Here is a 15,815-nt window from a genome sequence, read left to right as displayed (position 1 = left end):
AGAGTCCATACCTTCAGCTTCCAGTCTTTAGCTTAACCAACTTAATAATTTTGTTCCATGTGGCTACAACCTAATACCATGCACATTTGAGTCTATGCCTGTAAAACTGATGCTGATGTGCTGCACAGTGGGTTCATTACTGTTTTAGAACAATGCTATGCTGCCAATGTATAGTTCGATCTACAGCTCAGAATATTTCGATAAGCGAAGTTGAATAATTAAAAATTTTAAGAAATACTTCATTTCAACCACACTATATCAGACTGAAATATGGGAGAAATGTTCTTAAACATGTGAGACTAAAGAAAGAGTCAAAATAGGTGAAAACGTGAGAAATACAGGAGACCTGACAACTCTACCCTAACCAATGGCTAAGGTTAGACTGTCTTGAATTTTTGGAAAATGAAATAAGACATTGTTGTATTTTACTAAATAGTGAGAGTTTGTTTCATGAATTTATGACATGCACACAGCTCTACTGATGAAAAGGAACAGCTTTGCAACTACATGAGAAACATACATTTCAACACCACAGAGAGCTGCTGATAAAATAATTCTTTATTTGCTACTGGTTTTGATCATCTGATCATCTACAGGTACATAAAAATTTCCAATAACTGAAGATGATCAGATGATTAAAACTGGTAGTAAATAAAGAATCAGTTTATCAGAAGCACTTAGTGGTTTTGAAATATAACTTTTTGCAAATACTTACGAGATGTGGGGCATCACCTGCACAAAATATACTACAACACAAATTGCTTTATGTGATATTTGTGCTTTACACCCTACAGGTCATTTGTTGTATTTCAGGGTACCCCCACTCTCCACCATATTGAGATTGCAGTGGTGCATCACAAATCATGCTAGCACCAACACCACGGAGCCAAGTTAACACTTTAAGATGGCTCCTAGTTTAGATTAAGGATAACCACATCCAAATTTAGCTCTTCCACATACAGGTCTAATGTTTTAACCACTACACTGCCTTATAGAGCCTGAAACTGGTGAGGTCTCTAGGGTACGAAACCATTTCCAACTTTTGTTAGATCCCCACAGCCATCAATATACCCCATTGGTATTTTTTTTCCCCAGTTTCACAGTACTTTTTGCCCATGAAATATGTTGTAAACAACTAAATAGTGAAAATGAAAACTGTTTTAAAAGGAATTTTTTCTGAAAATGCATTTTCAGTGTTATTGTTTTCTCGATACTCTGTTGAATATCCCTATATTTGATCCAGATGCTAAACAATTGAGAAAGTCTTTCAAATATGCGTTAGTAGATGGTGAATGGTCTTTGTGCCTAGCTGTACTTCCCTCTGAAGTTCCAAAATTTAAATATGAAAAAAGGTTTTTGTTGGTTACAGTTTTATTAGTTAAAAGCCTAATGCTATATTTCTTTCTGTGCTTATATTATCACAAATAAAACACAGTGTTTCGGTATTAATGGCACTTGCAAAAAAATTAAAAAAAAAATTGCCTGCTATCTTGTTGAAAACTGACATTTTTGAGACTGTGCCTGTGTGTAAAAAACAAGTTGATTCTCGCAGCGAAGAAAACAGCAACCAGCCACTGTTAATAACACAACTTATCTACACAAATAGCACTGTTACCGGTTTCAAAGCAACAGGTTCATTTTCAGATGGATGTTCATGTTTTGGTTGTCTTTTATATTAGTTGTTGGAAAAAATGTTAACAACAACAAATACAATATGAACAGCTGCCTGAAGATGAACCTGTCATTTCAAAACCAGTAACGGCACTGTTCGTGTAAATAAATAGAATTATTACCAGTGACTGGTTGGTGTTTTCTTCTATGCAAGAAAAAACTTGTAAAAACTTTCTTACTGGCACCTAGAAACAGTCAGTACACTAGTAGTAAAATAAAGTATGTATAAAAAAGTATGTATTCTAATTTGTCTCATTATTTTTTGCAGTGATGTGGTTAGCTGCATAAGTCTGTGGTATCACAATACCTTCTCAGTTCCCTGGATACATATCAGTTATATACCAAGATAGATACATTGTTTTTTCATTAAAGATAGAGACGTTGTTTTTTCATTCTCCTGACAAATGTGTGATTTGGCACTTAGAAGCTTTTCACATTCCACTCCTCAATTACAGTTTGGAAAGATTACTTTTATCCATTATAATAATACCAGAAAATAACTATAATGCAGAAAGTTGTTGATAATTTTGTAACCATTAATCATTTACGTAATGTGAAATGACAGATGAGAAAGCCTAATTTGAAAAGAAGCTGAATTACGTTGTGTAAAAGGATTATATACTTACTTCTACAAACTAAATGTTTGTGTGTTTATGGCAGTCAATGGTGAGGTTAATTTAGAAATTATTTTATACTTTTACATTAACACATCTGCAAGATGTTTTGCAAAGGAAAGTATTTCAATACTATTTATATTAAATAGCTCATAAAGTGACTATCTTCACATAATTATGATATCATCTACAAATGATCTGTGGAACCTGTAACTAATCTAGAAAAGCTCTTACCACTATTACTCCCCTAGAAGAGAAAACATACAACATTTCTCTTAAGTGATCAACAATAACTATGGTTAGAACACCACATTGCTTCATAAAGAATGACACTGGTAAAAGTGGTGAGACCAACAGGATACAGTTTGCTTTTCTCCCTCAACATAACTTTATTTACTGTATTAACAACATGGGTTTGCCTCGATATCACATTATTCAATTATGTTTATGTGTTATTTACAATCAAAGCAACATATCAATATTTTAACACTGGAGTTGTAAGTTTTTAAAAGTTTGGTCAACTTAAATTTTCACGGACTCCTCCAAACCATTATTTGAATCACCAAATTTTGTATTTTTCCTTATTAATTTCGTTTTTGCTCCGATGGCAGCTAGCAAAGAATACCCCCATACACCTACATGAACATCTGCATTCTACAAAGCACTGTGCAGTCTATGGCAGCGAGTTGAAAGTGGACCACAATAATTTTGTCAACTTTCTCATTTCTGACTTGATTTGCAGACTGGGAAGATCCACTGTTGATACTCCTTTGTATATGGCTGAATTTGCCAATTTTAACCTTGTGGCCAACACTAGATGTATACTGGGGGAAGTAACACTCTTCTTGACTAATATTGGAACATAGGCTCTTGGAACTTTCAGAGTAAAGCTCTCCACAATGAACATCTCCTTTATTGTAGCATCTCTAACTAGAATTTGCCAAACACTTCTGCAACACCCTCTCACCGATAAACAAAGACAAGATCATCTCCTCTCTCTCTGTTCATTTAATACAGTTTCATTAGAGTCACAAACTGGCAAATAATACTCAATAACTGGTCAGAGAGGAGTTTTTATAAGTGATCTATTTCATGGTTGAATTACAATATGCAAAAAGGATCAAAACGAGACAAAATGCCATTCAACAGAACAATTGTAAGTGCGTATAATTCACTTTACTTGTTATCAACTGCATACACATTAACACCATATAGGTGGCACTAGCTACTCAAATATTCTTATGCAATATGGGGGCAGACAACATACTAGTGACAAATCTAATACTGTTACAAAACAAGTGTAGCCTTCTGAAAATGGGTATGATAACACGAAGCCCTTTCTGGCAGTACGCTAAAGCTTTATAAATGTGTTTGCTGTTGGTCGTGTTCTCCATCAACAATCCGTAATTGAATACAGCCACAGAGTTCAACAAGATCCAACATGGATAAAATAACTTTTATGGTGTTTTGAAACTGTGGCAGGCAGGATCTTGCTTTCAAATTTATTGAACACTATTTATGTAGCTGAACTTGTTTGTATTTTCTTTGTCAAGCATTCATTTGCCAACAAGGATTCTGCTTCCTTGAAATCTGCCATAAACACTATTCTTTTGCAGTCACAAGTGTCTTAATGAACAATGATCACTCCACCCACTCACTATCTTCCAGATTATGAAATTATTTAGCATATGGCAAAGAATATTTATGAGTTTTTGCTGTAGATCATCTACATTCTTCTACACAGACTTCAGCATTTGCTGATCAGTTAGTTTGTAACCTTCCCTTGCCATAATTGTTAAGCAGAAATATCTTCTATTTTCACTAACTTTCCATTCAAAACCAGCGATCATTGATGTTATAATAGTCTTTTAGTTCTTGACCCTTGTCCCTACATTCACTAAATTGATTGTTTTAGCAAGTTTCTTGCTACCAAATCTGATAAGTTAGCATCACAAATAGTGAATATAATATTCTTGAAACAAGTTTACCGCAATGATGCATGAATCTTTGTCTCTGCAACCCATTTTAAATGTACGCCTTCCAGTCTTAGAAGTCAGGTAAAACTGTCTTCAACCCAAAGGCTTCTTTGAACACTGGATACCTTACTAGACATGACCAAGTTAGAAGTGGTATGCAGTTGAGTGAGATTTTCACTCTGTAGTGGAGTGCACGCTGATATGAAACTTCCTGGCTGATTAAAACTGTATGCCAGACAGAGACTCGAACTCGGGACCTTTGCTTTTCGCAGGCAAGTACTCTACCATCTGAGCTATCCAAGCACGGCTCACGACCCGTCCTCACAGCCTCAATTCTGCCAGTACCGTGTCTCCTACCTTCCAAACTTCACAGAAGCTCTTCTGTGAACCTTGCAGAACTAGCACTCGTGGAAGAAAGGATATTGCGGAGACATGGCTTAGCCACAGCCTGGAGGATGTTTCCAGAAAGAGAATTTCACTCTGCAGCGGAGTGTGCGCTGATATGTAACATCCAGGCTGATTAAAACTCTGTGCTGGATCGAGACTCAAACTTGGAACCTTCACCTTTCGCGGGCAAATGCTCTACCATCTGAGCTACCCAAGCACGACTCATGACCTGTTCTTACAGCCTCAATTCTGCCAGTACCTCATCTCCTACCTTCCAAACTTCACAGAAGCTCTTCTGTGAACCTTGCAGAGGTAGGAGACAAGGTACAGGCAGAATTTAGGCTGTGAGGACGGGTCGCAAGTCGTGCTTGGGTAGCTCAGATGGTAGAGCACTTGCCCGCGAAAGGCAGAGGTCCTCAGTTCGAGTCTTGGTTCGGCACACAGTCTTAATCTGCTACGAAGTTTCATATCAGTGCACACTCTGCTGCAGACTGAAAATCTCATTCTGGAAACATCCCCGAGGCTTTGGCTAATCCTTGTCTCTGCAATATCCTTTCTTCCACGAGTGCTAGTTCTGCAAGGTTTGCAGAAGAGCTTCTGTGAAGTTTGGAAGGTAGGAGATGAGGTACTGGCAGAATTGAGGCTGTGAGGACAGGTCGTGAGTTGTGCTTGGATAGCTCAGATGGTAGAGCACTTGCCCATGAAAGGCAAAGGTCCTGAGTTCGAGTCTCGGTCCGGCACACAGTTTTAATATGCCAGGAAGATTCATTGGTATGCCCTTCCCTTTCTCCTGACTAAGAAGCCCAGTTACAGGGGAACCTACAGTTTAATGTGGATTCCAAATCACAGTGTAACTTGACATTTTTCACATATACACACAGCTGACAAACTGAAATCTCTTGTTATTACAATAACATGACCAAGCCATTACAAGCAATATTTCCCAGCTTTATCTGCAGCGTTGAAACTTATGCGGTTGGTCAATGCGATGTCTGGTTAACACACGGTCTAGTTACATTAATGTGACCACCACCTACGTTTTACGTCAATGTGCAATAACTATGCACAGATGGCAAGTGGCAGCATTAGCAGTGGAGGGTATATAAAGTGTGTTGGAGAGGGGCCTGGGGAGGTGAGAGGGGCAGCAAACAGTGCGCATATCATTGTAATGTGAAAACGGAACATTTCATCAGATGTCCAAAAGGGCTTTATCATTGACGTTTGTGCAATGTGTGGAAGCTTTTCTGAAATGGCTAAGTTTGTAAACTTTTTGCATGCCACCGTGGTTAAAGTATACCGTGCATGGCGAAATGGTGCTATCAGAAACTGATGCTGAGACAACTGTGGTGCGCCACAGATAACAGATGACAGGTGAATGACTGCTGTGGTGATGTGTACGGGTGAATAGACATGCAACAGTTAACCAGCTGACCACCCAGAAGAACCAGACGACTACCAAGAGTGTCCGCTCAATGACCATTGCTGCGTATGGGCCTCTGCAGCAGACACGTGGTCTATGCACCCATGCTGACTGCCGTTCATTGGCGACAAAGGCTGGAAATTGGATGTCGATATCACAACTGGATGTCCACTGAGTGGTGGCTGGTGGCCTTTTCAGATGAATCATGTTTTGTGCTCAATCGGACAGATGGTCATTGGATTGTACGGCATGAAACATCTGAAAGCAAACATCCCGCAACAACTGTCAGAAGGGTCCGCTGGAGGGAGGAGAATTATGGTCTGGGGAATATTTCTGTGGCATTTCATGGGTGATCTTGTTATTCTGGAAGGCACAATGGATCAACACAAGTATGCACCTATCCTTGGGAACCATGCAATTTGTTTTTCCTCAGCATGATGGCATCTACCAGCAGGACAATGCAATGTGCCACACAGTTTGCAGTGTATGTGTGTGGTTCAAGGAGCGCCAGGATGAGTTTACAAAACTCCCTGGATTTAAACCCAATCGAGAATCTGTGGGACAACCTCAATCAGGCTTGTCACACCATGGATCTTCAACTGAGAAACCACTGGAGTCGGCATGCCTCCACATCCCTGCTGGTACTTTCCAGGACTTAATCAACTCTCTTCCACCATATCTTCACATCTTGCAGTGATCTACAGTGCAAAAGGTGGTTATTGAGGCATTTGACAGATGGATTGGACAGTCTATTTTTGGACCACTTATGATACTTATCTTCATCCAGATTATTTGGCGTTCCCAGTATGGATTTATCCCCTTACACATAAGTGAGACTTTTTCCATTGATAAATGCAGCACCACAATTGGAGACCAATCTGCTTTCCCAACATAAATTCTATTCAAAATTTAAGAATTTACTGTCATTTATTTTTGTGTCAAGCTACCTTTTTATTCTAAGCTTTATAAGCACACTAGTACCATCAAAAAATGAGAGTAATTCTATGATCTTACCCTGAATGTTTTTGCAGTTAGCAAATATAGGGTTAACATTTACTTCTTTTGATCCGCAAGGGTGTGTATTGCTCCATAACAAACACAGGTGACACATTTAGAGCTCTGTGATGTACAAACTGTTTGTCGAGCCTTCAAAGGGGGTTTCTCTGACCTAAAAAATATTCATGTGCATGCCACACTTACTCTGTTGCTTTTAATAACTGCTTCTTGTATGAAGTGAATGACTTAATGCCTAATCTGTACAAGCTAATATGACTCTATCTAACAGTGAATGTCAAGAAACATGCATTTGTTACAGAATTTGTTGTGCCTCTGGTTTAAGCTTCCCACTGAGATACGAACTGGGGGACTGCAGTCGGTGTGTGGAATGGTACAATAAATTGCAAACTGTGCCTCCACCCCATGAGTGTAAGAAGCCTTCTCTACTACTACTTCCAATTGCTGAAAGGAACTGACAGTATCCTCTGAAGCCAGGCAATAGGTCTCACTGCTGCCAATATGAGCCATAACTTGTGGCTGGCTGTATCCTCTGGGTTCAATACTGCAACCAGAGACTCCTTCATATTCAGAACATGATCTGTCAGGAACATACTGTATGAGAGCTGAACTTTTCCTGATCTGACTGTTATTTCCCAGATGGGATGCATTACCTGCCTCACAACTGAGCTCCCAATAGTGAGAAATTCCTTGCTCGACGCAAGTCCAAGCCTTGCAGAAAGACTGGACCTAGTTCCAAAGAGGTGAGGTGACTCCTGCTGTTTTAGGTACCTTATCAGCAACAACCACTGTCTCATAGCCGTTTTTAAGGTGTATGGGCACAACTAAGTGACAGGTGCCCAAATTAACCTTTAGCCCAGAGACATACAATTTCTGCACAGTCCACCAATCATTCACAGATAATAGCAATCCATCCCTTTTAAAATCAGTATTGTGTCACAAGAAGGCCCAGTTTTGAACCATTCTCTGCAACCTATTCTGCTAAGGGCAGCCAGTAAGATTTAGTCTTGTTTCAAGTGCACTGCCATGAGTGACAATGGACGTAAATAACTGCTCTCCTCCAGACTGTAGCCTTTAGTGCTCATACATTTTCATTCACTGCTGTCTGCAGCAACAATTTGAAAGGAGTATCAACATGTCACCATACATAAACAAACCTCATCCTCTCCATAACTCCCTATTGCACACACTTTCTCCCCCTACACTTAGAAACACTATATGACAGTGGTTCCCGACCTTTCTGAATTATTACCCGTGAGTGAGATCAGATATTAGCTAGTACCCCCCACCCCCAGATACTGGCTGTCTGGCATTCACTGGTGAAGGCTTAAAAGGTCAGACTACAGATCTACTTTGAGAAAACAGAACACATTTCAAATCACAAAGATGCACCAAAAAAGATCAGGACAAAATATGATAACATCAAGGGAGTTTACAAATTCAAGTACCTTGGGGACTTGATAATGGGCAAATGGGGTACAGAAGGAAACTGAAGAACAAAGAAATCAAAAGACCGAGTAGAGCATTCTTGAGGAATGGAAACATCTAAATCATGCCTATTACATAATGGAAAAGTGAGACATTACAACACTGTCATCATGCCAGAAACTGAAACACACCAGAAACATCCATCCTGGAGTGGAAAAGTGCACTAGGAAATATCAAGGAACCTGAGAGTGGAGTCAGCAGAAAAATCCTGGGGCCCAATAAGTTGGAAGGAGATACAGATAGAGAAGAAAGCAAGAACCCAAACAGATATCTAAGATAATACGTGACATGAAGAAATGATGACTGAAATTTTATGGGCATATCAAGAGAATTAAACAGATATTTGAGTATACAGAAAGCATCAAAAACATGAAGTGGATTACTGAAGTCAGGAGAGATCTGAAGGATGGTGCAATAACAGAATCAGATATACATGACAGACAAACATTCAAGCACAAAGTACTCAAGTGGAAGAAATTCGAGTCAGGAACAACCTGGCTGGATTAAAGAAAGAAAATGCATAGAGAGAAGATGAAAGAACTGTGGCACATAAGAAGAACTGTGGCACTTAAGAAAATATCACCTTAAGTGGACGCTTCACATGGTCCTCTTCTGGTCTACACATTAATAATAATAATAATAATAATAATAATGTGCAAACACAATGGTAGTGTGGTAGCAATTACATAGTTACCATAGTGTTGTGCTGTCAATCAGCTTTTTTATTGTTGCGAAGTGAATAATGAAATAATTTCTGGTCTATTGTGGGAATTACTTACAACTCGGAGAAGACATTTTCATGAGATATGTAAGCATATGTGATACATATGACACAATCATTTTACTGTCATAGGTATATGGTAGAAAGTATGTGTGTAGTGGGTGGATTATGTAAGGAATATGTTCATACATTTGTTTCACAAGCTGTAACCTCCATCACTGTATCTCATGTATTAGTACTAGTATTTGACATTAAAGATGTAATTATTGGTAACTTTCACAATTAGTATTACAATCTTATGAAATACTGATCCATTACAAATAATTTAGTTTTGCGGCCAAAATACAATTGAACCCATTTGTTTTATCCCTCAGGTAATTCCATTTTACCCCTTAGGGGTAATTACCCCAGGTTAGGAACCACTGCTCTTTGAGGTGATGTGCACTATAGGACTGTAAGATGTCACTATAGTGTCAAAGTGCTCCCAGGCGGCATGTGAGGAAGCACAGACATCACTGATGCAGCCGAGAACAGCAGCTTGAAACTTACTGCCCCTAAGCAACTTTCACAACAAAATACAACTCACTACTTGTATTAAAAAGACCAAGAGCCATCCAATCTGACCCAAGGATGTACAGAACTGAAAGACAGTTTGACACTTACTGCTAACAGGCACTAAAAAGCTATTGTGCTTAAAGAGTACTGAGCTTCCGTGCACTACTTTTATGTATGACCATATAGCTCTTACAAGCGCGCACACACACACACACACACACACACACAAAGAGAAAAAGGGGAGGGGGGGGGGGGGAAGATAAGCTATGGAAAACGAGCAACAATCTAAAATATCTTTGCTGCACTTACCCTATGAAATAATAGCACGTAATCATGGTGTATAGAACACACAGACAGCAATTAGGGATTCAAAATCACTAATGTACACAGAAGGGGAGAAAGAATATTTCCATAGGACAAGAAAGAGGAAGGAAATTAACAGTATTGTTTTCAAAGTAACCATTCAATTTAATTAATTTAGGGAAATAATGGAAAACGTAAACCTAGATGGCTGGACAGTGCTCATTTTAGAAGCACATGATGATGTAACTAATGTAAATACTCTGTAGGAACAAAGTTCTGTGGTTGCTAATCGTACGCAGCTAGTTACTGTCTATGGTGAATGGTTTTACATTACTTGTAACTCTTCAATGGTCCTTTTGATGCTGTAATCATGCTACATTGCCACCAGCACTGGCATTAGCATGAAGCTACTACACTACAACACACTGAAGTGACAAAAGTCATGGGATAGCAATATGCACATATACAGATGGTGGTAGAATCATGTACACTAGATATAAAAGGGTTGTGCATTGGCAGAGCTATAATTTGTACTCAGATGATTCATGTGAGAAAGTTTCCAATGTGATTCTGGCTGCATGATAAGAATCACCAGCCTCTGAACACAGAATAGTGGTTGGATATAGACGCATGAGACATTCCATTTTGGAAATCATTAGAGAATTTTTTATTCCGAGGTCCATAGTTACAGGTATTATCTCTCACCACGGACAACGCAGTGGCTGATAGCGTTTACTTAATGATGCTTCTGTACAGTTGTCAGTGTTAATAGACAAGCAACACTGCCTGAAATAACCACAGAAAGCAATGTGGGATGTACAACAAATGTATCCATTACAACAGCGAAGTGAAATATGACGTTAATGGGCTATGGGAGCAGACGTGTGATGCCAGTGCCTTTGCTAACAGTATAAAATCACCTGCAGCACCTCTCCTGGGCTTGTGAGCGTATTGGTAGCCCTGGACGACTGGAAAACAGTGGCCTGCACATATGAGTCTGGATTTCAGTTGGTAAGAGCTGACGGCAAGTTTCACATGTGGGGCAGACCCTGCGAAGCCATGGACGCAATTCATTAACACAGCACTGTGCAAACCTGTGGTGGCTCCATAATGGTGTGGTGTGTGTTTACATGGATTGGACTGGGTCCTCTGGTCCAACTGAACTGATAATTGACTGGAAATGGTTATGTTCAGCTACTTTGAGACCTTTTGCGACCTTTCATGGGCTTCATGTTCCCAAACAATGATGCCATGTCACTGGGCCATAATTGTTTGTGATTGGATTGAGGACATTCTGAACAATTCAAGTGAATGATTTAGCCACACACATTATCTAACATGAATCCACAGAATATTTATGGGACATAACAAGAGACATCAGTTCATCCACATAATCCAGCACTGGCAACACTTTCGCTATAGCAGCAGCAAAGCTCAATATTTCTGCAGAGGAGTTTCAACAACTTGTCGAGTCCATGCCACATGAAATAGCTGCACTACGCTGGGCAAAAACATCTGACACAATAATACGAGGTATTGCGAGTGTATGTAACTTGAAAAAAAAATATATAAAATACACACATTTCGTATTTCATATGGGTTTTGGGAGCAAAGTACTTTGAAGCATTCAAGTAATGGCAAAAAGACACACAAGAATTAACCAAGCTGTCTTTGGTTGTTTTTTGATTCTGTAAAGGGCCTTTAACACAATACAACATAGATAGTAGTTTGCAGTTACAAGCCTAATTCAGATGTGAGAATAATATGCAGATTGTTGCTATCCTTTACTGGCAACAAATACCAACTGTTAAGGCAGAGCATTAGTCGAGCAGTTCTGGCTGTAATGAATGACATTCTGGATATGTCAAGCAACATTTCAAAGTCGTCAATACTCTCTTTTATTATTTCACACACATATTCCAAAGAAATAAACAGAGGAACAGTGGAAGATCTCAATAAGACTGTAATAATCTCAGGTATGCTGATGACAACATTCTGATGCTGATAATGAATATGGATTACAAATGCCTGTGAAAAGTGTGGAATGGCACTGAACACTTCTAAAACTAAATTTATCATTTAAAAGCACTGCTATATGTAAACAAGTGTGTATCAATGGAACATCATCACTGTGTACGGAAAAAACTTGGCTACTTACAATGCACTCTATCTGAAAGGTTGAATACAATATCACTGCCTGGCAGGAACATAAACCTACATCCATATCTAAGTATATGAATCCTCAAATACTTTATTTTTAATTTCATATAGCAGTGAGTAAGCCTGAAAAGCTCATGATCAATTATAAGCTACATCCTATAAATGGTATGTTGTAGATAAAGACAACATCAAGAATACAAAGGCCACACCACACTACACCATGTAGGGGAAAAAATAATGAAAATAATAAAAATAACAATAATCAAAACTCTTCCCACAATAAAATATAAAAGTGTGGTACCAGATGTTAATGTAGGAGACATCACAGAAGAAACATACCACTATGTTTCCTTACAGACTTGGGTTACAGTGGCCTTCAAATGTCTAGTGCAGATTGAGAGGGGGAGAGGAGGAGGCAAGTAACAAACTGACTGCATTGAAAATGTCTAAATTTATGATATTTCAAATGGTCAAAACAAAATTTGAAGCAGGTAGAGTATGATACAGTTTTTCTCTCTCACAAAAGTTTGTAAGAGGAATATATAGCTTTATGATTCAGAATGAATACAGTTAACACAGTAAGACCTGGTGGCAACTGATGTCAAATACGATGGCAGATGAAAGGAATACAGTGATCAGGTCAGAGTGAACAAGGATCAAAAGGAGATAAAATGAGGTGCGAATATATGAAGAAAAGCAGTGATCAGCAGACACATGAATTAGAAGCACTGGTAAAAATGGGGAAGCACTGGTAGAAATAGAGAACATCAGAGGAAAGAATGAAAAGGGATGAGACCAGAGGATGAGAAGGAGGCAATTAATGTGATTGCAAAATATGATGTTGAGTGAGGAGGTACTACTTTTAAGACATTTGATTTATATTTGAGAGGAATGGGTTCAAATCCAATATAACAATCCTAATATATATATATGTTTGTTTTTGTGATTTCCCAAAATTATCTCAGGTAAATGGCAGGTTGATTCTCCAACAAGACTATATCAGATTTCTTTCCTCATACTTATCCAATACAGCATGTTCTCAAGTATGGTTTATACAGGGAAAATGCTATTGCTTTACACCCAGAAGATGTTAAACTGAGTAACCTCATACATCAACCATAGAAATCTCAAAGAATGTGATGAGAGCTGAACGTTAAGGTGTGTATTCACGAGCAAGTAACTTCTGCAAATGCTTAGACTAGCATAAAAACTTGTGACTGTTTAACTTCCGCAAGTTGCTTTGAGAAGTTAATTTCAGAAACTTGCTGCAAGTACTTAAAGAAATGTTTCCACTATAGAGCTCGGTTGTGAGACAGGCTAGTAAAAATTTGCAGCTTATCACCAATAGTACGAACGATACTAAGAAGTCAGTAGATACTAAGGGTCAGTAGATTTAACACAACAGCACTAAAAACTTATTCTATGTCATGCTTTGTACTACATAAAATGGTGGAAGAGGGGGGGGGGGGGATGAGAGGGGGAAAGAGCAGAGCAAATGTCCACCTTACATTTCATAAAAATGATAGTGATGACAGAATGTGTAGGGTACTAAAATCATGTCTTCCTTTCAGGAAAACGTTTTCCATAGTTTCTCTAACCCACATAGGCAAAATTACCTGATCATTCTTTAAGTAAGTTCACACCCTGTTCTTATCTGAGAGAGATAAAAATCCAAATATAATAACCACCCTATAGTCAGTCAGAATGGCAAATTTTGAAAGATAAAAATAAAATAAAACACAGAAATAAAAAAAACCACAAGAATCTGATGGAGCAAAGATTTTATTGGGATGCCTTTCATTCATTTTAAATTCTTAATTTTATAATTAAATGAAATCACAGAGGTTAATCATTTGCAGTGCTCAAACCAAACTGCTGGTATCTGGAGGGGAAAAAAAAAGAAAAAAAAAGTGTGGAAACATGAGGACTGATTTAAACAATAATCTCTCACTTAAAATATTTTTGAAAACTGGTACAAATTTTTACTATATTTCAATTATAATAAGTTCAGAACATAAAATGCATTCAAATTTCCTAGTTAATATTTTATCTACATGCATGTCACGCCATCCAAGAGAAATAGGATGTTTGCTAAACAGAGCTCTAAATTACCCACGTACACATGTGTGCATACCTTTCATTTATTTTATTACGAAAATTAATGTCAAAGCCTTAAAAAATCTCATCTTTTAGGAAACATCTGTCTTTAAGGTTTGGGAAAAAAATCACAACATAACAAGTCGATTTCTTTCTGTGATTTATGTCCGTGTATTTCCCCTTTTGTTCAGCTCCCTTAAATTCATTAATGTCGTGCGACTGCGAATTATGGTTATATCCTTTAAATACATATGCAGAGGTGATAAAACAAAGACATATCTGTTGCATTAATTTAAAGAATAACAGCGTTCGATATTCCTCCAAACAGATACAAGGAAACAACAACAATACAAGAAAGGGATATAGTATGCTAAAAAATGGGGTAAACTTGACAGGTCACAACTCATGCAGTACCCCGCACCATGCTACTACTTTTGAGAAAACGTATAACACAACCCACTAATACTTTGCTGGGCTGTTTTCTTTTAACAATGCGGCAGATTATTTCATCAGAAGAATGTTCATTGTTGCTATTTCAAGAATACAACTCAGACAGCGTCCTTGTCAAATTAAAAACAAATAAACAGAAATGTATAACTGGCAGTATGGTGCCGAAAGATTTCGTGAGCCGTCATAAAATTCGAATCCTCGCTCTTCATACTATATGAAAATGACGATGTTATGTAAAAGAACTATGCACTTACATGTGGCAATGTAAAACTCCAGTAAGTCACCGAACAACTTTAGTATGCCGCATCTTTCCGACGATTAGCGTCTGCACTTAAATGAGTTGTAAGCTGCACTCTCTCACTCAACATACGGGAATACTCATTAAAGCAATAAGGGTTGGCTATACCATGCATAGCTTTTAGTGTTTATTTATAATTCAGCACTTGTTAAACAACGTTATGGCGTTTATTCCCTTGTGTATTTGTGATTCACGAGTATATTTTATTCATAGGCTGAAACATCCGCGTAGTAAACATCACTTAAAGTGACTCCGTTATTTAGATTGTTTACATGAGAAAACTTTACTAACATTGTATGTATATAAACGTTCAGCGTTTCATGAAAACAATCAACCTACAACCGCCATTAGGAAGCACTATACAATATACACACTGGATATCGATAACCCATGCATTTCTGCTGAAAGCGTCGATATATTCCAACAAGGCACCTAAGTCGAAAGAGGCACGATGTCGATGTGACTCATTTGAAGACGGCCGCAAGATGGTCCTGTCATTGTAGAGTCAACTGATTTAAATGGGGCTCCCAAAACCGGATTTCGTAAACCAATTTCCCAATACCGATCCTGGGTGGTCATGTTAACACTTCAAAATCGATTCTGGAAATCCGCTTGTAGTTGCCGGTTTTCCAGTTCCGCAAACGATTTTCGCTCCTATGTA

The 15,815-nt window shown here is 38.3% G+C and overlaps 1 protein-coding gene across 1 annotated transcript in view; it reads right to left on the bottom strand.

Moving 5' to 3' along the window:
• LOC124555768 (zinc finger protein 2-like) overlaps positions 1–15,494 on the bottom strand; it is a 43,477-nt gene extending 27,983 nt beyond the window's left edge. The window contains exon 1 of the mRNA XM_047129814.1: positions 15,111–15,494. Coding sequence (XP_046985770.1) covers positions 15,111–15,112 — 2 coding nt within the window. The 5' untranslated portion in view covers positions 15,113–15,494. The remainder of the gene's footprint in view (positions 1–15,110) is intronic.
• Positions 15,495–15,815: the final 321 nt, after the last annotated feature.

Source organism: Schistocerca americana, chromosome X (genome assembly GCF_021461395.2).
Source record: "Schistocerca americana isolate TAMUIC-IGC-003095 chromosome X, iqSchAmer2.1, whole genome shotgun sequence".
In the NCBI taxonomy this organism is placed as follows: Eukaryota; Metazoa; Arthropoda; class Insecta; order Orthoptera; family Acrididae; genus Schistocerca; species Schistocerca americana.
Note: the sequence above shows the minus strand (reverse complement) of the source record. Positions and strands in the feature narration are given on the sequence as shown.